The 21,519-nt window shown below is 35.6% G+C and overlaps 1 protein-coding gene across 5 annotated transcripts in view; it reads left to right on the forward strand.

Annotated features, from left to right (window-relative positions):
* Positions 1-21,519, forward strand: part of MPP6 (membrane palmitoylated protein 6) — a 109,479-nt gene that overhangs the window by 32,410 nt on the left and 55,550 nt on the right. For 4 of the 5 annotated variants that reach the window (XM_034669285.1, XM_034669297.1, XM_034669274.1 and 1 more), the window contains one exon: positions 13,494-13,612. In XM_034669285.1, coding sequence (XP_034525176.1) covers positions 13,496-13,612 — 117 coding nt within the window. In that variant the 5' untranslated portion in view covers positions 13,494-13,495. Of the gene's footprint in view, positions 1-13,170; positions 13,216-13,490; positions 13,613-21,519 lie in introns of those variants that run through there. The other variant, XM_034669284.1, reaches the window with a different exon arrangement.

Below are 21,519 nucleotides of genomic sequence, written 5' to 3' on the forward strand. Positions count from 1 at the left end.
TTTGGTGCCATGTTGGAGAAAAGTGAGATTAAAATTCAGAATTTAATTCTGTTTACAGGCACTCCTTTTGCTGCATGTGTTCTCAGCATTTATATTGATATGTCTTTATAAGGTAATTCATTATTATTAACACAAATAATGAAATGAGGACCTCTTGATGGAAATGTAGTTGATAGAACCTGTTTAAAGAACAGTTTCACAGTATCTGAACATTGAAAAATCACGTATCTTCTGACCTAGCAATTCTTGTCTTATTTATTCACTTATGGTACATCCACTAATGTGTGTGTATGTGTGTGTGTGTAGATATAGATATTTAGATGCTGATTGTGACATTGATTGTAACTGCAAAAAATGGAAGCAACCTGCATATCTTTCAGTAGATGTTAGACTAAATAAATTTTGATGCATCCATATAGGGAAGTACTAGATATATTGAAAAGAATGAGCTCTGTATGGAAAGATCACAAAGATATTAATAAAACAATCCCATTCATATAAATAAAAAAGGATATATTTAAATACAGGCATCTATTTTGTCTGGAGGGCTAGAAAGGAAATCTCTTTGCAGGAGGAGATTGTTTTTTGTGTTTCTTTTGGGTGCCTGGGTGGCTCATTCGGTAGAGCATGCTCCTGTTGATCTTGTGGTCGTGAGTTCAAGCCCCACATTGAAGGTAGAGTTCAATTAAAAACAAACAAAAAACTGGAAACATAGCTAAACTTTCTTTTACCACATATGTGTATACACACACACGTTTTATGTATATGAAGTGTGTGAATGTATAATGGCTTTTAAAAAAAATAACAATTTTTAAAAACTTATTTCTCATCAAAACTTTGACATTTTTACTCTATTATCTTTTGGTATTCAATATTACCAGTAATAAATGGCATGCAAGTCTGATTATTGTTCCTTTTACATAACTCTTCTTTCTGGAAATGTCCACTTACCCCCCTTTTAATCCTTGGCATTTTGAAATTTCACTTAGATATTTCCAGATATGGGTCTTATTCATTCAGCTGCTCTGTGCTTGGAAAGCCTTTCATTCTGAAGTTTTGTATGTCATTTAAACACAGGGACATTTTCTTCTATTTGACAACTATTTCCCCTTCATCCTTGTTTCTGATCTTGTCTTATGAAACTCCTCATAGGCACTATTAGACTTGCTTATGTGTTTTTTCTTGTGTTTTCCATGTTTTCATCTTTGTTCTGCATTTAGGAATTTACCTTAACTTGATTTTCTGGATTTGTAGTTTTGACCTTATCAGTCTTATCATTTAGTTTACTGTTTGATTTTTCTAAATTTGACAATATTTTTTTTAAAGACTTCTTATTTATGAGAGACAGAGAAAGGGAGGGACGGAGACAGAGCAGGGGGAGGAGCAGAGGGAGAGGGACAAGCAGAACCCTGCACTGAGTGCGGGGCCCAACATCGGGCTCAGTCTCAGGACCCTGAGATCATGACGCAAGCCGAAACCAATGAGCTGGCCACTTAACCCACTGAGCCACCAAGGCACACCTAAAAATTTGACAATATTTTTAACTGCCAGGAACTTTTTCTTATTCTTCAGGTGCCCCATTTGCTCCATCTTAGTGCCCTGCTCCTTTATGAATGCAATAGCCTCTCACATCTCTGAGTATGCTAATAAAATTTTAAGTTCTATTCTTAGCACCATCTGATTCCCCTTAGTTTTGTTCAGCTTTGTCCACTGTCCTTGATGTTTTCTTTAGATGTCTGGTCATCTGTAGCAGTTGGTTTATATTTATAAGTGAAGGACTAGGTTGATTAACCTAGAATATATATCTTTTTTTTTTTTTTAAGATTTTATTTATTTATTTGACAGAGATAGAGATAGCCAGCGAGAGAGGGAACACAAGCAGGGGGAGTGGGAGAGGAAGAAGCACGCTCATAGCAGAGGAGCCTGATGTGGGGCTCGATCCCATAATGCCAGGATCACGCCCTGAGCTGAAGGCAGACGCTTAACTGCCGTGCCACCCAGGCGCCCCAACCCAGAATATATATCTAATGAGAATTTCCTCTGTAGTATACAGGCTGACCCTGCCCCTGCCCCCGCTTTCTATGGAATAAGAGGTCGTGAGTGGGGGCTGAGAGATATGCCTGTCCTCAAGCAGGCTTCTCCTTCAGATTTGTAGGCAAAGAGCAGGTGAACAAGCTAAATTGAGAAGGAAGAATTTATCCTGGAGATACAAGATATTAGTGCAAGCTTTTCTGTTGGAAGAACAGAAGGGGAGAAGGTGGTATCATCCATAGAAGTGTTAGGAAATGTGGTAAGGGGAATTTTTGATTGTCATAATAAATGTAGAGCTCTACAGGCATTTGGTGGAGAACAGTTCTGGGCCAAAAGGAATTTTTGTTCCCCAAATGCTAATAGTTTCCTGTTTGAGAAATACTGTGTACTAGTGTATTCCCTCCTATACAGCAGCCTTTCCTCCACCCCTTCTCCTTTAGTGTCCCATTATGAAGAACCAGATTTACCTCAGCTTCTGTGCTTCTTTTTTCAGGCCCAACGTCTGTGTTAGGAAGCCTTCCCATGCAGAATACCCACCACTGTCTCTGCAAAGAAATGTGTGGTACTTAGGCTAGAAGGAATGCTCTTGTATATAAGGTTCCTTATTTGCTCTGAATGGCTGCCCCTCCACTGTGTCTGTACTTCTGTTGACTCCCAGCTTAGATTTTCTCTAGGAATGCTTTGGGAAACACAACTCCATATTTTGTTTTGAGACTTTAAATATTGATCATAAATTCAAGATTTTGAGTAGGGTCAACTCATTGTGGTCATTTCCACTGGGATGCTTCCACTGGTATCTACCTGGTTTCCCATCTTATCATCCTGTCATCACCATCAAAGAAAGACTTAACATTTTACTCCTTTTCTGTACTCCTTCAATGTTAATAATGCACTAGGAGGTATTGTTCTAGGAGTTTTCCATGTATTCTTTAGCAGCAACAACTTTGTGAGTTAGATATTATTGTCCTTTTCCACTTAACAGGTGAAAGAAACTGGCTTGGGGATGTTAAGTCATTTGCTCACCTTTTTAGGACTAGTTAAGTGGTTAAGTCCAGGCTCTTAACCACTATGTTATTATCACCTAACTGCAGTTCCTTCACAGTGTTTTTATCATCATCAGGCCTTATACACATGTTTACACGTCTTGGTCTACTAGTTTGACTTTTTGAAGAGTATGCCTCCAGTCTCTTCGGCAGGTAACATCATACCTAGCCTATAAGCCCTCAGCTAATGTTGATTAAATTAGCTGAGCACATTCAGAGTTCTTTGATTCACTGTTACTATAACTAAATTAGAATTTCAAGATATTAGTGTGAGAGCTAAGATATTGACCGGTATGTTATCATTTTATGGAAAATGAGTGTTACCAACTTAACATTAATGATTCATATGAACTCTGCTGTGATGGTTAAATCAGTTGTGTGAAAATAGTTGTGTCACAATTTAAATTTAAAGAAACGTGACTTGATCCAAATTTCAGTAGGTTTTTTTGGTATCATTTCTCAGAAATATGTTTTTAAAAAGAATTTTGCTCTGTTGCACCTACATTAGAAGTAGTCCAAATGACTTTTAAATATCTCCTTTAAAATTATGCTTTAAATCTTTCCAAAAGCACATAGAAGGAGATTTTGTTTTTCATTTGAGGAATTTTATAAATTATCCAGCATGGTTCTGGTGAAATAATTGTTATTTTCTCTACAAAATATAACAACAGAAACAAATTTTAACATCTATGAAAACTTATCTGTCATATTTTCAATGGGAAATCTAGTTTGTTGAGTCAAGTGGGAATGAATATACCACCAAATGTGGTTACAGCGGATTTTCTGTATTAAAATAGGCTCGAGGCCTAATTTATTAAGAATAACTCATTTAATTAGTTATAGTTCTAAAACTGGGCAGAAATGCTTACATAAAACAATTCTAAAGAGCTTTTGGAACAATGTAAGTGGGTAAATACCATTTATTTTATTACATTTGCCTTATGTACTGAATTATAGAAAGTTAGAAGTATATTTATATGTAAGAATTACTGAAAAAGCCATTTTAGTAGACTAAGCACTGAAAGAAAACATTTCTATCTTTATGGCTTATTATATAATTTGTGGAAAGTTGGTAGCTTTAAGATTATTGCTTTGTAAACTACACCACATTTTGCTAATTCCCAGTATTGCACAGATGTTTTGTTCATAAATAACAATATATAATTTAAAACTGTTCTTGATTTTAGTAAGAGAAAAATATTACATTTTTGTGATTGAAACTGTATTATGAAGAACTTAAGATGTTCCAGACTGTGGGCTGGTTGCTGGGAATATAGGTTTGAACAAGACAGATACAGTTTCCATGCTTATTAGACTTAGGGTTTAGAAAAGAATTATACATTAAACAAATACCAAAATAATTATAGGTTTATCAGAGTTATAAAGTAAAGAATACTATGAAAATATATATTAGGAAAATTTATCGTAATCGGGGCATAGAAATTCTGCTCCTGAAGGATGAGTAGGAATTAGGTACACAAAAGTGGTTGTGCATATGTGGTGGTAAGTGGAGGGAGGACTTTGCATCAGGACAGGGATTAGGTTGTTATAACTAAAGCCGTAAAGGATTGTGCAGATTGAATCTAGTATTGTATTAAAATGGCATATGGGCCATAAAATCTACATTTCAGTTACTTACATACACACATGCACAAGAGGCTATTGTGGTAGTCTGTGAAAGAAATGATGATGGCTAAGACTCATGAGGGGATGATGGAAGGAAATTGTTGGATTCCACGAATATTTAGGAGGTAGTATCTACCTTTGCTCTAAGTTTCTTTTCCTACTGTTCCAAATATTTTTGCTATTNGAGGGGATGATGGAAGGAAATTGTTGGATTCCACGAATATTTAGGAGGTAGTATCTACCTTTGCTCTAAGTTTCTTTTCCTACTGTTCCAAATATTTTTGCTATTTTTTTTTAAAGATTTTATTTACTTATTTGACAGAGATAGAGACAGCCAGTGAGAGAGGGAACACAAGCAGGGGGAGTGGGAGAGGAAGAAGCAGGCTCATAGCAGAGGAGCCTGATGTGGGGCTCGATCCCATAACGCCGGGATCACGCCCTGAGCCGAAGGCAGATGCTTAACCACTCTGCCACCCAGGTGCCCCTGCTATTTTTTTGTCCAATTTTTTTCTCTTTATTTTTGTGGGGCTATACCTTTATTAATACTATGCTACTGTATTAATAGAGGTTCTCAAGGGAAAGAATATAAGCTCAAGTAGTCATTCTACCATATTTAACTGAACCCTACCCACACTGATTTGAAATGTCACCTTTAACATATATTAAATCCTGGTTAGCTCCTATCTTTCAAGATTTGTCTGTTGCCATGCCAGTACTGCACTATTTTAATTTATACTGTTTTTATACTTGATAACACAGGCAACTCCTTTATATTTGTGGTTTTTTTTCTAAAATTATTCGCTAGTTTTACCCATTTTCTCTTTCAAGTAAATTTTGGAATAGTTTTACAAAAAATCCTATTGGGATTTCTATTAGGATTTATTCATTTTTTTAAAGAATAATTTGGAGAGAATTGACATTTTTATAGTATTGAATCTTCCTCTCCCAGAACATAGTCTCTTCATTACTTATTTTAAATCTTCTTTATAATGTTTTATAGTTTTTCTCATACCTGTCTGGATGAACATTTTTATTTTAGCATTATTTTTACTTGTAGATCTTGTTGCTATTGTGAATGGGATATCTTTTTTTTTTTTCCAGGAATGATGTTTTCTAATTGGTTGTAACTATTATTTAGGAAAGTTTCTTTTCTTTATTGCTCTTATGTCTAGTCACTTAGCCAAACTCTTAACTAATTTAAATAATTTTTCAGCTGATTCCTTGAGACTTTTCCAAGTAGATAGTTATCATCAGTGGCTTTATTTATTTATTTATTTATTTATTTACATTCATCTGTGGGGTTTTTAACATTTGATCAAAACTTTCAGTTTAGGGGCACCTGGGTGGCTTAGTTGGTTAAGCGTCTGACTCTTGATTTTGGCTCAGGTCATGATCTCAGGGTCATGAGATTGATCTCCATATTGGGCTCTGTACTCATTGGGAAGTCTGCTGGAGATTCTGTCTTTCGCCCTGCTCCTCCGCCCCCACACACAATAAAGAAATAAATCTTAAAAAAAAAAAAAACTTTAAATATAGTTTTGAAAAGTAGTGGTCTTAGTGGGTGTTCTGGTCTTGTCCCTGATTTTAATGGTAAAGCTTTTGCCTTTTCTTTATTAAGCATGGTGTTTCATATAGATTCTGGTATAAAATGAGTTTGTTTTCCTTCTATTCTTACTATGGTATGATTTTTCGATTAGGATTCAGTTTTGAATTTTATTTGATGTACTGTATTCAAAGCGTTGAGATGATAGTTTTTTTTTCTTATACTATGATATATTAAATTACATTATATATATCTTAATGTCGAATCATTTTTACATAGGATAAACTCTACTTCCATTGTTATTTTTTAAGACCTTGTTAGATTCAATTTGCTAATGTGTTGTTTAAGATATTTGCCTATATGCTCATAAGTGAGTTTAATATCTAATTTTCTTTTTTTATTGAGTTTTGAAATCTACAAAGAAGTTGGAATGCTTTCAATCTTTTCTATGTTTTCTTTTAAAAATGTCTAGTAGTTCTTGAAGGCTTGATAGAATTTCTTCTTCTTCTTCTTCTTCTTTTTTTTTTTTTTTAAAGATTTTATTATTTTTAAGTACTCTCTACACCCAGCATGGGGCTCAAACTTATTAACCCAGGATCAACAGTTGCATGCTGTACCGACTGAGCCAGTCAGGAGCCCCTGGTAGAACTTATTCTTAAATCTTTCCTGGACTAGTGTCTTTTTAAGAATGTAGATCTTTGAAAACTTTTTCAGTTTCTTCTTTCATGATCTATTTCTGTCTCCTAAACTTCAGTAGTTGACATTTTTTTAGAAACTCTCTACTTGACTAGATTTTAAACATAAAGTTTATTACATTCTTCTTAATCTTCTCTATGACCGCAATTATTTTCTCATTGCATCCCAGTGTTACTCGTGCATTTTCTTAATCAGACTAGCCAAACATTTCTATTTTTATTGATCTTTTGAAATAGCCAGCTTATTGATCAAATTATGGTTTTTTTAAATTGATTTCTGCTTTCCCTTTTATTAATTCCTTTTTTCTATTTATGAATTTCCCATCACCTTGTAAATTTTGGTCTTTTGTGATCCACAGCTGTTTTTTTATACTTCGAGGAAATTTTCTAGTGGGAGAATTTTTCATTTTGATCTTCCTGCACATTATAATTTAATCTCTTTCTTTCTTTCTTTTACTCTTTCTTTCCTCCTCCCACCCCCAGTAATTTTTGTTTCATTGGCAGTTAATGCTTCTGTTTGTTGAATTTGGTGAGTCATAGTCATGCTACTAGTTTTTGTAAGTGCTCGATGAGTCTTTATTTGTTTGATTTGTAAATGAACAATCTAGATTAAGTATATTAATTTTTCTCTCACATAAGGATACCACTTATATATGTCATTTAACCTAGCTTCTTAATGAAAAGTCCATCCTATAGTTATCGTTATGGAGGGAGGAGTAGAACTTACAGGAAACTTACCTTCTGAGTTTTGGGATTTTCTTTTCTTCCTGGAAATCTCTAAGTAAATGGAGACACTTTGCTTCTCTGGCACTACAGAGAGCTTCCTATTTTATATATTAAGTTTTTACATATACTGGAGTTGATAGGTTTAGTTTATGTTTTAATATGTTATAGGGTTATTCTCATTACTCTAATTTTCTCATTTATTTTTTCATATGCTTTTAGAATAATTTTGTTAAAAAAAAGTTGTGTTTTTTGAGTAGTTCATGTTATTAGGTAACTAACTTATAAAGTTAGACTAGTGAATTGATTTAGAGGAAACCATTCCTTCACACTGCCCCATAGCATCCCAATACATGAGGGAGAAAGGGATTCTGCCCAGTCAGAACATTATTCATTTTGTTCATGACAGACTATGGAATGATAGTGTTAGAGCAGATCCTTGCATGTCAGGGAAGTTGTGTTAGTGTTTCCAAATCCTGGTGTAACTGGAGCACTAGGGTAATTTGCTCCATATACACCTGCTGCCTCACCAATTTCCCCAGCAGTTTGTCCCCACCAGACCATCCCCTGTCTGCCTTTCCTACTGGGTTTGGGGCAACTCTGAAATGCCCCAAACCCAGATGGTTCCCATCAGCCACGTAAGAAGGGGAAGACATGGAAGAGACTAAATCTCCTCATCCCAACTCTCACCTTTTGGATTAAATAGCATGGAACAGGGAATGGAAAATATGATCAAAACCAAGAAGAAGGGGCGCCTGGGTGGCACAGCGGTTAAGCATCTGCCTTCGGCTCAGGGCGTGATCCCGGCGTTATGGGATCGAGCCCCACATCAGGCTCCTCTGCTATGAGCCTGCTTCTTCCTCTCCCACTCCCCCTGCTTGTGTTCCCTCTCTCTCTGGCTGTCTCTATCTCTGTCGAAAAAATAAATAAAATCTAAAAAAAAAAAAAAAAACCAAGAAGAAAAACAAGGATTTTAAGGAAGGTTTGACAGGAATGTTAAGAATAACATCTGAATTCAACTCCAGAAAAATATTGCCATCAGGGGAAAACAAAGTCTTACTGAATGTTCTCAAACTGGCCATTAGAAAGGCCTGGGGAATGATCCTTTAGGCATGAGCTCTAGAAGCTTTGGACTCAACGAGTCTTTGGCTGGGCCAGTCTGGATCTTCCCAGCAAGCACACTGCAGTCTCTCTGGCTCAGTCTTCAGTGAGAGTCCATCAGCTCCATCAGAGAGTACTCTGAAGTTTGTAGCAGTGTCCTTAAAGCTCTTCAAGCAGGTGCTTGGCATGTTTATTCTTCTAACTGCAGAGGAGGTATGTTACCTGGTGGTTGTTGGGGAGATTTTAGGAGATAGCGTTAGGTCTCCAGCTGCTGACTGTTGTTGCTGAGAGCTCCCACTCTGTGTCTTGGCCATGGTGGCCAGTTTGGTCAGGGTCTCCTGATAGAACAGTGTTCTCTCTGGCTACAGACCCCTGTCCCATATGGGCCATCTCATCCATCCAGTAGGGATAGGGTATAGTGAAAGCTTTGAGAACCCCTTGAAAGGAGTACTAGTGATTCAAAGATCTAGTAGCTAGGGGTAGAAGTTCATGCCCATAAAGAAACAGGGATGTCATCCTCAGCTTGAAATGGGATCTCAGGAGCATGGATGGCATCCAGAACTTTCATCCTAGACAGACAATTATAACAATTCTGATTTCCCTGGGTTTCCAGCTGTAGCAGCCTTGCATCACTATCCCCAAGGAGCTGGGGTTCATACCGGATATCCTAAAGTTTGAATAGTAGAATATCAGTCTCCTCTTTGAAGTCTTTGCGGGCATGGGTCCCAAAGGGACATGAGGTCCCCTTCAAGATTTCCTTGTAAAACACATGATTTGCTTTTTCCTAAAACTGAATAGCTTGCGTGTACCAGATTCCTGTAGACATTCACCACCACAACGTTGGCCTTGGACAGCCAGTTACTGCCAGATGCTGTGACCTCCCCAACCTGTGCAGAACTGCATTGGTTTTCCCTGCTCCCCTGCCTCATCAGCCCAGGTTTCTTGGAGCTCCCTGGCCATTTCCTTAATGGGGGAAGAACAAGCCAGACTTGGCCTGAAAACATGTGGGAGGGTCTATTGTATTTTGATTAGAACTCCGTTAAATGTACTGATTAGTTTGGGAATGCTTGGCAACTTTATAATATTCAAAATCCCTTTTCCAGAACATGGGATATTTGGTAGACTTATCAGTGTTTAATTAAATTTCATATAAACAAGAATCAATAACAACTTAGGAAGATCTTTTAAATAACTAAGGGTATATTTTACAACCTCCACCACTTTCCTTCCCAGTTAATTAAGCACCAATATAAAAATTTAAGTACCTCAAGAACAAATATAGAAGGTGTGTTTTAAAAAGATTTTCAGCGGGGCGCCTGGGTGGCACAGCGGTTAGGCGTCTGCCTTCGGCTCAGGGCGTGATCCTGGCGTTCTGGGATCGAGCCCCACATCAGGCTCTTCCGCTATGAGCCTGCTTCTTCCTCTCCCACTCCCCCTGCTTGTGTTCCCTCTCTCGCTGGCTGTCTCTCTGTCGAATAAATGAAATCTTTAAAAAAAAATAAAAAATAAAAAGATTTTCAGCATAACAATTTGGTGATATTAAATTGTTATTTTGTTAGGTGTGCTTACAGTATTTTGGTTACATTGTTTAAAAAGAGCCTTGATCTTTTAGACATATATACTGAAATGTGATATCTGGGATTTGCTTTAAAGTTATATGGAATAAAGAGTATATAGGGGGTATGAATTTGCCATGAGTTGCTAGTTGTTAGAGCTGATAGGTATTGGGTCCATTATATTATTTTGTCTCCCTTTTATAAATGTTTGAAATTTTTCATAATGAAAGTTAAAAATAGAGACAAATGTAGATCATCAAAGAAAAGAAAAAAGCCGTCGTGAGAAGTAGAGCTAACTATATAGTTACAGGATAAACATATGTCTAAAGATTATTGATTCTCTTGTTCTTGACCCACTGAAAGGTACACATTGGGTCCCAAACAAAATTATGAAATAGGCTTTGTTTGTATTCTTTATTTTCTAGGTCTCCTTTCTTCATTTTAGCCCAGTATGGGTTTTCCTTCTCTTTGTTTTAAGTGCACATTTTTCTCCTGTTCACATCTTTCAGAATTGTCACTCATTTACACAGAGTGACTAGGAGGCCTACAGATGAACCTGTCCAGATTAAAGTACAAGAGAAAAATACTTTGGGAGGGAGTTCAGGAGTAGAAGTCAGGGAATAGGTCTGACAGAGTGTTGGAAAAATTCTTGGGCATTTGGAAAAATTACAGAAATGTGAAAAGTTTGTTGGAACATTTGGGGGAAAATGTGTAGGATTCCCATATGTTGACTTTATTAAAAATTGCCAATCTGGATAAAGAGGAAGGTAAAATCTTAACCCTCTAGTAGTCTAACAGAAAATAGATATTGTCTAAAATGGGTAAAAGAGAAAGAAACAATATTAGTAAATTATCCAGAAATACAGATGTGATTAACTATAACAAATTCAAAGTAGTTACTTGTGCAGAGTAGTGTAAGTTGGGAGGGAGGAGGACAGTATGGAACAGATAACTGCTGTATTTCATTATAAGCCAGTTAGAAGATACAGTCTGACTTTTAACATTTATATTTTATTTTAATAAAAATTTAAAAATATTAAAAATTGCATTTTAATAGACTTATTCCAAAGAAATATAAAGAGGAGATAAAACTAATAAAATTAATCTGAATAATATTAAGATTATGATATTGAATGCAGTAGGAGTCTAGCTTCACTCTCTTGCATATTCATATTCTGTTGTGCCATAAGAAAAGACTTGTTCTTTCCTCTGTTGAATTGTCTTGCCACCCTTGTTGAAAGTCAGTTGACCTTAAATATATAGATTTATTTCTGAACTGTAAGTTGTTTTTTGGGTTTGTTTGTTTTTTTAAGATTTATTTATTAATTAGAGAGAGTGAGGGGAGGGGCAGAGGGAGAAAATCTTCAAGCAGACTCCCTGCTGAGTGTGGAGCCGGATGCAGGGCTCCCATCCCATGACCATGAGATCATGACCTGAGCTGAAACCAAGAGTCAGATGCTTAAACCGACTAATCCACCCATGTGCCCCTGGACTCTTAGGTTTTATGTTTCTCTGTATGCTAGTACCACACAGCCTTGATTACTGTAGCTTTTTAGTCAGTTTTGAAATTAAGTGTGAGTCTTCTAACTTTGTTCTCTTTGAAGATTGTTTGCCTATTCTGGGCCAGTGCATTTTCCATATGAATTTTAGAATCAGCTTCTCAATTTCTGCCAAAAAGGGGGAGAGGGCAGTAGAGATTTTCACAGGGATTGCATTAAATTTGTAGATCAATTTGGGTAGTCTTGCCGTTTTAACTATAGTAAGTCTTCCAATACATGAATATAGGATATCTTTCTATTTATTTTAGTCGTCTTTAATTCTTTTGGTGATGTTCTATAGTTTCAGTGTATAAATCTTACACTTCTTTTGTTGCATTTATTCCTAATTATTTAGTTGTTTTTGATGCTGTTGTAAAAAGAATGTTTTCATAATTTCATTTTCAGATTATTCATTGCAAGTATTTAGAAATATGTTTGATTTTTGTATTTTCATCTTGTGTCCTGCAACCTTTCTGAACTCATTTATTCTAATAAATTTTTTTGTGTATTTCTTAGGATTTTCTGTATACAAGGTCACGTCGTCTGCACAATGAGATAGTTTCACTTATTCCTTTCCAGTGCCTTTTATTTCTTGCCTAACTCGCCTGGCTAGAATCTCCACTATAATGTTGAGTAGAAGTGGCAAGAGTAGACATCCTTGCCTTGTTCCTGATCTAATGGGAAGGTATCCAATCTTTTACCATTAAATATGAGATTAGTTATAGATTCTTCATAGATACCTTTCATCAAGTTCAGGGAATTTCCCTTCTCTTCCTAGTTTGTTGAATGTTTTTATCATGAAAAGGGTTTTGGATTTTGTTCAATGCTTTTTCTGTGCCCATTGAGATACCATGTAGTTGTTTTGTTTTTTTGTTCTGTTAATACAGTGTATTACACTGATTGATTTTCATTTCTTGATGAACGAGTCTTTCATTCCTGAGATAAGTTGTACTTGGTCATTGTGTATAATCCTTTTCATATATGGCTGGATTTAGTTTGCCAGTATTTCATTAAAGATTTTTGTACCTGTATTATAAAGGACATTGGCTATAATTTTCTTGTGATACCTTTTTGTGGATTTAGTATCAGGATCTCATAGAATAATTGGGAAGTATTCCCTCCTCTATTTTTATTTTATTTTATTTTTATTTATTTTTTTTGGAGAGTTTGTGAAGTACTGGTGTTAATTCCTCTTTAAAGTTTGATAGAATTTACTAGTGAAACCATCTGGTTCTGGGCTTGTGGGAAGTTTGTTGATTACTAATTCAATCTCTTTACTTTTTTATAGGTCTATTAAAATTTTGTATTTCTTCTTGAGTAATGTTTTAAATTTAAAAAATATAAAGCAAGTGTAAAGTGGTAAGTATGTATAAAAGGTAGTCTGATAAAGCCCAAATTGTGTATGAAAACATGTCTTCCTAATTCACGGGAATTCAATTTGAAACTTACCATTTAACAATTCAATTTTTTAAAACATGACTTTTCAAAAGAGTATTGTTAATGTCTTTTTATTTGAATTATTTTAAACATATCAAATATTATTTTATATTGTATTTCATAATGGCTTGGAATTTAAGGGTTTGGTTGTTGTGGTTTTTTTGGTTTTTTTTTTTATTTTATTGCTTTTATCTCAGCAGCAATGCAGCAAGTGTTGGATAACCTTACGGAGCTGCCCTCATCTACGGGAGCAGAAGAAATAGACCTAATTTTCCTCAAGGGGATTATGGAGAATCCTATTGTAAAATCACTTGCTAAGGTATAGTGGTTTATTCATAAGCTTACTAAATTATTTTTAAAATTGTCTTTACAGAGGTCTTTTCAGATATTACTGTTTCAGAACTTGATATGTCTTTGGCTTAGTTAGCAAATAATAACACTTAATCACATAATGAAATCTTCATGCACATGAAAATTAGACCACTTTTGCCTCTTCTGTGCTGACTTTAAATACAAGATAAAATAACTCTTAGTTTTAGCCTAACACATTTAAGTTTTAGGGAAATTGTAACTGAACAGTCATATTATAACAGGACTTATGAAAAAGATCCTAGTACTATCTCCATTTCAGCAACTGTAAAATACTGATATTCTTTTATATTAGACTGTGTACCTATTTTTCATTTTGGTTCTTGACTTCCTATATCTAGTACTTTTTGAAATCTTGTTTTCTCTTGAATAACCTTGATATTTTAAGTCTGTTTCTGTAATCAACTCTCTAGTAGTCTATCTCATCCGTAAACACACTTTTACAACTATTCTTAGTCCAGTTTTTTTCACTTATACTGTATTCTGTATTAATTTTTATAAACATCACTAGAGCTTGGTATATTAACTACTTCACAACCCTGCTGTCCCATGCTTCGGAATTCCTTCAAATGATTCTCGCTTTCAGAAACCTGTGCCACATGCCTTCTGTGGCCTTTCCTTCATGTAGTCGTCTTTCCATTTGCTTTTTGCTCTTCTAGTATGTTGATTTCGCCCTCTCTCATAATCGTTTTTTAATCACAATTTTATCTTCTCACTTGTGAAAAATCATACCTTTTACAAAGTTTTCCATTGTAAAAGTGAGTTGATGCAAATTCTTCATTATATTCATAAACTTATTCTAAGATCACATGATATAAAACATTTGGCTCCTAAGTAAAAATGGATCTAGTTGTATATCACTCAACAGGAATTTTTATCTTAGTCATTTTTTTTAAAGATTTATTTATTTGAGAAAGAGAGAGAGAGCATGAGTGTGAGCCGGGGTTGCGGGAGAGAGAGAGCATCCTCAAGCAGAGTGATGAGGGGCTCTGTCCAGGACCCCAGGATCATGAACTGAGCTGAAACCAAGTGTTAGCTACTTAACTGACTGAGCCATCCAAGTGCCCCAATTTTAGTCATTTTCGATTGCAGTTTTTCCAAAGTTTATAGATAGTTCCTTATCTTAATAGTAATATTATAGGATATGCTCTATTTTCAAATTGAAGCTTCTTGTCATAAATGTCAAGATAGAGTAATGGCTTCAGGGTCTATTGAAATATGTGGGGACTATTTAAGCCTGTATTAACTAGCTCACCCTTAGCTCTAATTGGTACTTTTAAAATAGTTTTTGACTCTTCCTTTGATATCATAATGTTGGTTGTCAGTTTTTATTGTCAATATCTATTACACACCCATGTCTGCATATTTATTTAATTTATCGTCTTTGATCTGTAGATTTAGAAATGAGATAATAAGACATCTTACCACGTGTTTATAATTCACAGAGGTCTTTAAAATGTATTGTTTTGTCTTCACAACAGCTTAATGAATTGAAAATCAAAGTAGAAGAATTATTTGTCTAAGGTCACTGTCCTAGAAAATTGACAGAGATGAGCTTTAGACTAGGTTTTCTTTCTTCAAATTCTTTTTTTTTTTTTTAAGATTTTATTTATTTGACAGAGAAAGACACAGCCAGTGAGAGAGGGAAAACAAGCAGGGGGAATAGGAGAGGAAGAACCAGGCTCCCAGTGGAGGAGCCCGATGCGGGGCTCGATCCCAGGACCCCGGGATCACACATTGAGCCGAAGACACACTTAACAACTGAGCCACTCAGGTGCCCCTCTTTCTTCAAATTCTGTGCTCTTTCTACTGTAGCACAGATTTTATGTACATGTGTATTCCTAAGAATTTCTGTGGGTAAAAAATTATTTTTGTTCTGGCTTTTGTGCCATCGATATTGGCCTTATAGAGGATTATCTTGTTCATTATTCTCAAAAGGTGAAATGGCTGAATGACTTTTGAGCAGCTCAGCTGCTAGTGTAATCTTCTGATGATAAAAATGAAATTAAGGGGGCACCTGCGTGACACATTCAGTTAAGTGTGCAACTTGGTTTTGACTCAGGTCATGATTTCAGTGTGGTGAGATTGAGCCCCACGTAGGGCTCAGCACAAAGTCTTCTTGGGATTCTCTCTCCTTCTCCCTCTGCCCCTCCCACTCATGCACACACTCTCTCTCAAATAAATAAATCTTTTTAAAAAATGAAATTAAGAACAGAATCAACCAATAGTATCCACCATTCAAACAGCTTCTCAATAAATAGAAACAATGATAGCTTAGTATTCCCACAATGAAAGAAAAGAAATCCCAGGAGGAAAGGAAGACTTCTATTTCCAAAAAAGAGATATTGAGTCACAGCAGGCCAACACTCCTAGTGTAACAGGTAGAGAAAAGTGGTTAAGTTTCTGAGGGAACAGAGAGGCGTATGTTGCTAGACACATGGAGAGACAGGAACATGTGACTAATAATCATGAGGAAAAGTAACAGAAGCAGTTCCATAGATGATCCTTTTATTAGAGTTTATAAACAAATATTTTAAAATAATGTATTAATATCTTTTAATAGAAGGAAAGGGAAAATGAAGACATTTAAAATATTATTAGAAAATAGAATCAAAATTAGAATCAAAATCAATCAAGTGGTCATTTGTTCTGTCTTTTAGATTCCATATATAAGTGAAATCATATGGCATTTAATTTTGTCTGATTTACTTTACTTAGCATAATACCCCTTAGGTCCATCCATATATTGCAAATGGCAAGATCTCATTCTTTTTTTTATAATATGCCATTGTGTGTGTGTATGTATGCTCCATCATGTACTTGTGTATATGTATAGATGTATGTATATATACACGTGTACCACATCATCTTTTTTTAAAGATTTTATTTATTTAGAGAGAGTGTGCATGCGCAGGGGCAGAGCGGGGGTGGTGGAGGAGAGGGAGAGAATCTTAAACCGACTCTGCACTGCCCCCACTCAGGGCTCCATCCCATGACACTGAGATCATGACCTGAGCCAAAACCAAGAGTCAGGCACTTAACCAACTTAGCCACCAAGGTGCCCCCCCCCATCATCTTTTTAAAACATTTTTGTTTTGAAATATTGTTGACACACTATGTTATATTAGTTTCAGGTATACAGCATAGTGATTTGACAAGTCTGTACATTATGCTGTGCTCCCCAATAGTGCAGCTACCATCTGTCACCATATAACACTATTTCAGTACCATTGACTGTGTTCCCATGCTACACTGTCCACATGACTTATTCCATAATTGGCGGTCTGTATCTCCCACTCCCCTTCAACTGTTTGCCCACCCTTCTATCTGCTTCCCTTCTGGCAGTCATCAGTTTGTTCTCTGTATTTATGGGTCTGTTTCTGTTTTTTGTTTATTTTGTTTTTTAGATTCTACATGGAAGTGAAATCGTACAGTATTTGTCTGACTTATTTCACTTAGCATAATACCCTCTGGGTGCATCCGTGTTTGTAAATGGCAAGATCTTATGTCTTTTTTATGGCTGAGTGATATTCCGTTGTATATGTACCACATCTTCTTTATTGATTAATCTATCATTGACATTTGGGCTGCTTCCATATTTTGGCTATCGTAACTAATACTGGAATAAACATAGGGGTGCATATATCTTTTTGAATTAGCACGTGTGTTTTCTTTAGGTGAATACCCAGTGGTGGAATTACTAGATTATGTGGTATTTCTGTTAATTTTGTGAGGGACCTCCATACTACTTTCCACAGTGGCTGCATCAGTTTGCATTCCCACCAGCAGTGCACAAGGATTCTTTTTCTCCACATCCTTGCCAACACTTATTTCTTGTCTTTTTGCTTCTAGTCATTTTGATAAGTGTAAAGTGATATCTCATTGTGGTTTTGATTTGCATTTTCCTGGTGATCAGTGAGGTTGAACATCTTTTCCTGTGTCTGTTGGCCATCTGTATGCCTTCTTTGGAAAAACGTCTATTCAAGTCCTCTGCCCATTTTTAAATCAGTTTATTTATTTATTTATTTTGATGTTGAGTTTGAGTTCTTTATATATTTTCCATATTAACCCCATAGGATCTATCATTTGCAAATATCTTCTCCCACTCAGCACATTTCCTTGAAGTTTGTTGATGGTTTCCTTCACTGCAAAAGCTTTTTACTTTGGCATAGTCCCAGTATACCACATCATCTTCATTCATTCATCTGTCAATGAACGCTTGGGTTGCTTTCATTTCATGGCTTTTTAAAGTAGTACTGCAAACAAACAGACTCTTAAATATAGAGAACAAACTGGTGGTTGCTGGAGGGGCAGTGGGTAGGCGATGTGTGAAATGGATAAGGGAGATTAAGAGGTACAAATTTCAGTTGTAAAAAAAATAGTCGGAGATTAAAAGCATAGGGAATATAGTTAAAGATATTGAAATAATGTATGGTAACAGGTGGTGACTGTACTTACCACGATGAGCCCTGAGTAATGTGTAGATTTGTCAAATCAATGTACACCTGAAACTAATGTAACACTGTATGTTAGTTATGCTTTAAAAAACAATCAAATGGATATTCAAGGACTCAAATATATAATATCTGAAATTAAAAGCTCACTTGATGGGGTTAATAGATTAAACATTGCAGAGAAGGTGATTCATGAATTTAAAGACAGTCCAGTAGTAAGCATCCAAACTGAAACTCAGTAGCAAGTATGGAAAAAACAGAGAATAGGAGGCATACTCAGAAGGTTTGATATACATGTAATTGGTATCCCAGAAAGAGAGAAGAAGGGAATGGAACAGAAGAAATAGTTGAAGACACAGTAGCCGAGAATTTTCAAAACTGATGAACAGCATCAACTGATGATCCAGGAAGCAAAGTGAATCTTCTTGCAAGAGAAATATAAAGAAAAACATACTTTGAACAACATAGTCAAATTCATGAAAATCAGAGACAGAGTGAATATTTGTAAAGTAACCAGAAAAGAATACTTTTAAAGAGAAACAGTAAGCCTAATGGTTAGCAGTAAAACAGGAACTATAGGGCACTGGGTGGCTCAGTTGGTTAATCGACTGTGTTCGGCTCAGGTGTGATCCCAGAGGCCTGGGATGAGTAGCGTATCAGGCTCCCTGGTCAGCGGGGAGTCGGCTTCTCCCTCTGACCCTACCCCCTCTCATGCTGTTTCTCTCTCATTCCCTCTCTTACATAAATAAATAAAATCTTAAAAACAAAACAAAACAAAAAACAGGAACTATATATGTCAAAACAGTGCACTGAGATCATTAAAGTTTTGAAATAAAAGCACTGCCAACCTTAAATTCCCTTTCTGGCAATGAAAGCAAAATAAAGATTTTTACTTTTAGACAAATGAAATCTGAGAAAAATAATCTCCATTTACTCTATAAGAAATGCAAAAGGAAGTTATTCTGGCAGAAAGAATGACAAAGGAACAGGAATACTAATGGTAAATATAATATTGACTTTTAAAATGAAATAATAACAATGTCCTGGGGCATTTATAACATGTATAATAGTGAAATATGGGAAGATGATAGCCTAAAAGGAGGGAGTGACTTAATGAGTCAAACAATTGTAAGATTCTTTCGTTGTTCAGTAAGTGGTAGAAGAAATGGCGTACAGTGTATAAAAAGTCAGGGATGCATACTGAAATCTCTAGCGTACCACGAAAAGTAAAGTTACAAGAATGAATAAAGTTCACCCAAGCCATAAGGAAGAAAAAATAGTCTTGAATTACCATCACAAGTTAGCAAAATATGGGATGGGGAGGGAAACCATCTTTAGACATGGGATAGTAGGGAGCACAGGACCATGATCCCTGTCAGAAAGGAAACAAATAAAGTGAGCATTATGAAATTGAGGATAGTTTTCAGGCTGCAGGAAAGAAAAGAAATACAAACAGGCCAGTAGTCTTCATAGAGGTCGGGATTGGGGAGATGGAGGTGACTGGAATTTGTGTGGCAAAATATCAGGGAGGGGAAGCTGAACACAGAAAGAGCTCTGGAGATCTACCCTCAAATCTTTGACTGAGCACTGACCTATATAGGTATGAAGTAGGCTTCTAGAGTTCCAGAGAAGATCCCCTGGAAAGCACAGTAGGCCAAACAATTTCCAGAGATCACAAAGTATGGAGAATAGTTTGCATTCCCACAACAGAGTCAAAGAGTCCTCATACTACACAGTACATTGGGCAGATTCACCCCAGTTTGTTATAGCAGACCTGTGAAACTAAAGCAGAATTAAACTAAAATTCAATAAGAGTTATTTGAAAAATCCCCAAGTATCTGGAAATTAAACAGTATACTTCTAAATAGCCATAGGGCAGAGAAGAAATCACAAAGAAACAGAAAAAAAATGTTTGGAATTGAATGAAAATGAAAATATATGTCAAAACAATGCTTGGAGGAAAATTCCTTTATTAGAAAAGAACAATATGTAAATCAGTCATCAAAGCGTCCACCTTGAGAAAATAGAAAAAGAAGAGCAAATTAAATTCAAAATAAGCAGAAAGAAAGTAAATAATAAAAGACTAAACATGTAAGAGGCAAATAGACAAAGTCAGTGTAACTTTAAATATATCAATAAAATCAGTAATCCTGTAGCTAGACCCAAATTACCAGTGTCAGAAATGAGAGGACATCACTACAAATCCAACAGACATTGCAAGCATAATAAGAAATATTATGAACAAGTTTATGACAATAGTTATGACAACTTAGATGAAACCGATTAACTCCTTAAAAGAGACAAACTACTAAAGCCTAATAAGGCTTTAGTAAGAATAGACAACCTGAATAGCTCTATATTTTTTAAACTGAATATTTGCAGTTCCACTTGATTTCTTCCAGAAAAAGAGGATGAGAAGGAAACATTTACTATTTTATGAGGCTTAGTGTTACCGTAATAGCAAAGCCAGCTATGAACATTTCAAGAAAGGAAAACTGCAAAATAGTACCCCTCATGAACATAGACTTCAAGTTCTTAAGATAATACTAACAAATCAAATCCAGCAACATACAAAAAGGATAATACCCCATTATCAAGTTGAGTTTTGTCTCAAAAATGCAAGACTGCCTTAATATTTGAAAACCAATAAATGTCACCATTTTGTTGATATGATAAAAGTCATGTGATTGTGCTACTAGTCGCAGGAAAAGCATTTTACAAAATCGAACATTCATTCCTGATAAAAACTTGGTAAACTTAGAAGAAAATTGCCTGAACACGATGGACATCTATTAAAAAAATTGCAGTTAACATCATAATTAATGGTGGAGGACAGAATGCTTGCTTTCTGTGATCACTTCTGTTCAGCCTTCATCATTTCCATTTACTTTTGTACCAGATACAGAACTGGTACTAGCTAGTGCAAAAAGGCAAGGAAAAGTAGATAAATAAAAGGCATACAGATTGAAGAAGAAAAAATAAACTATCTTTATTCAAAGACGACATTATTGTTTATATTGAAAATCCTAAGAATTCATCAGTAGGAAGAAAAACAAGCCTAGAGCTAACAGGTGAGTTTAGCAAGGTCATAGGATTCAAGCTCAGTCTACATAAATCAGTTGTATTTTTATATACTAGTTAAAGAAATAGGGGTCAATTTAACAATATGTGCTAGTCCTATACACTGGAAACTAAAAAAAAATTGCTGAATTGTAAAGGCGTATATACAGACATACATACAGGGTTTGGAAGGCTCAGTACTGTTCACATTGTCAGTTCTCCCCAAACTGATCTGTAGATTCAGGAGAATCCCAGTCAGAATTTCAGGCTGACATATTGATACTGAAATTTATGAAGAACCTAGACTAACCAAAACAGTTTTAAAAAAGAAGAAAATTTTATG

The sequence above is a fragment of the Ailuropoda melanoleuca genome, chromosome 1, assembly GCF_002007445.2.
Source record: "Ailuropoda melanoleuca isolate Jingjing chromosome 1, ASM200744v2, whole genome shotgun sequence".
In the NCBI taxonomy this organism is placed as follows: Eukaryota; Metazoa; Chordata; class Mammalia; order Carnivora; family Ursidae; genus Ailuropoda; species Ailuropoda melanoleuca.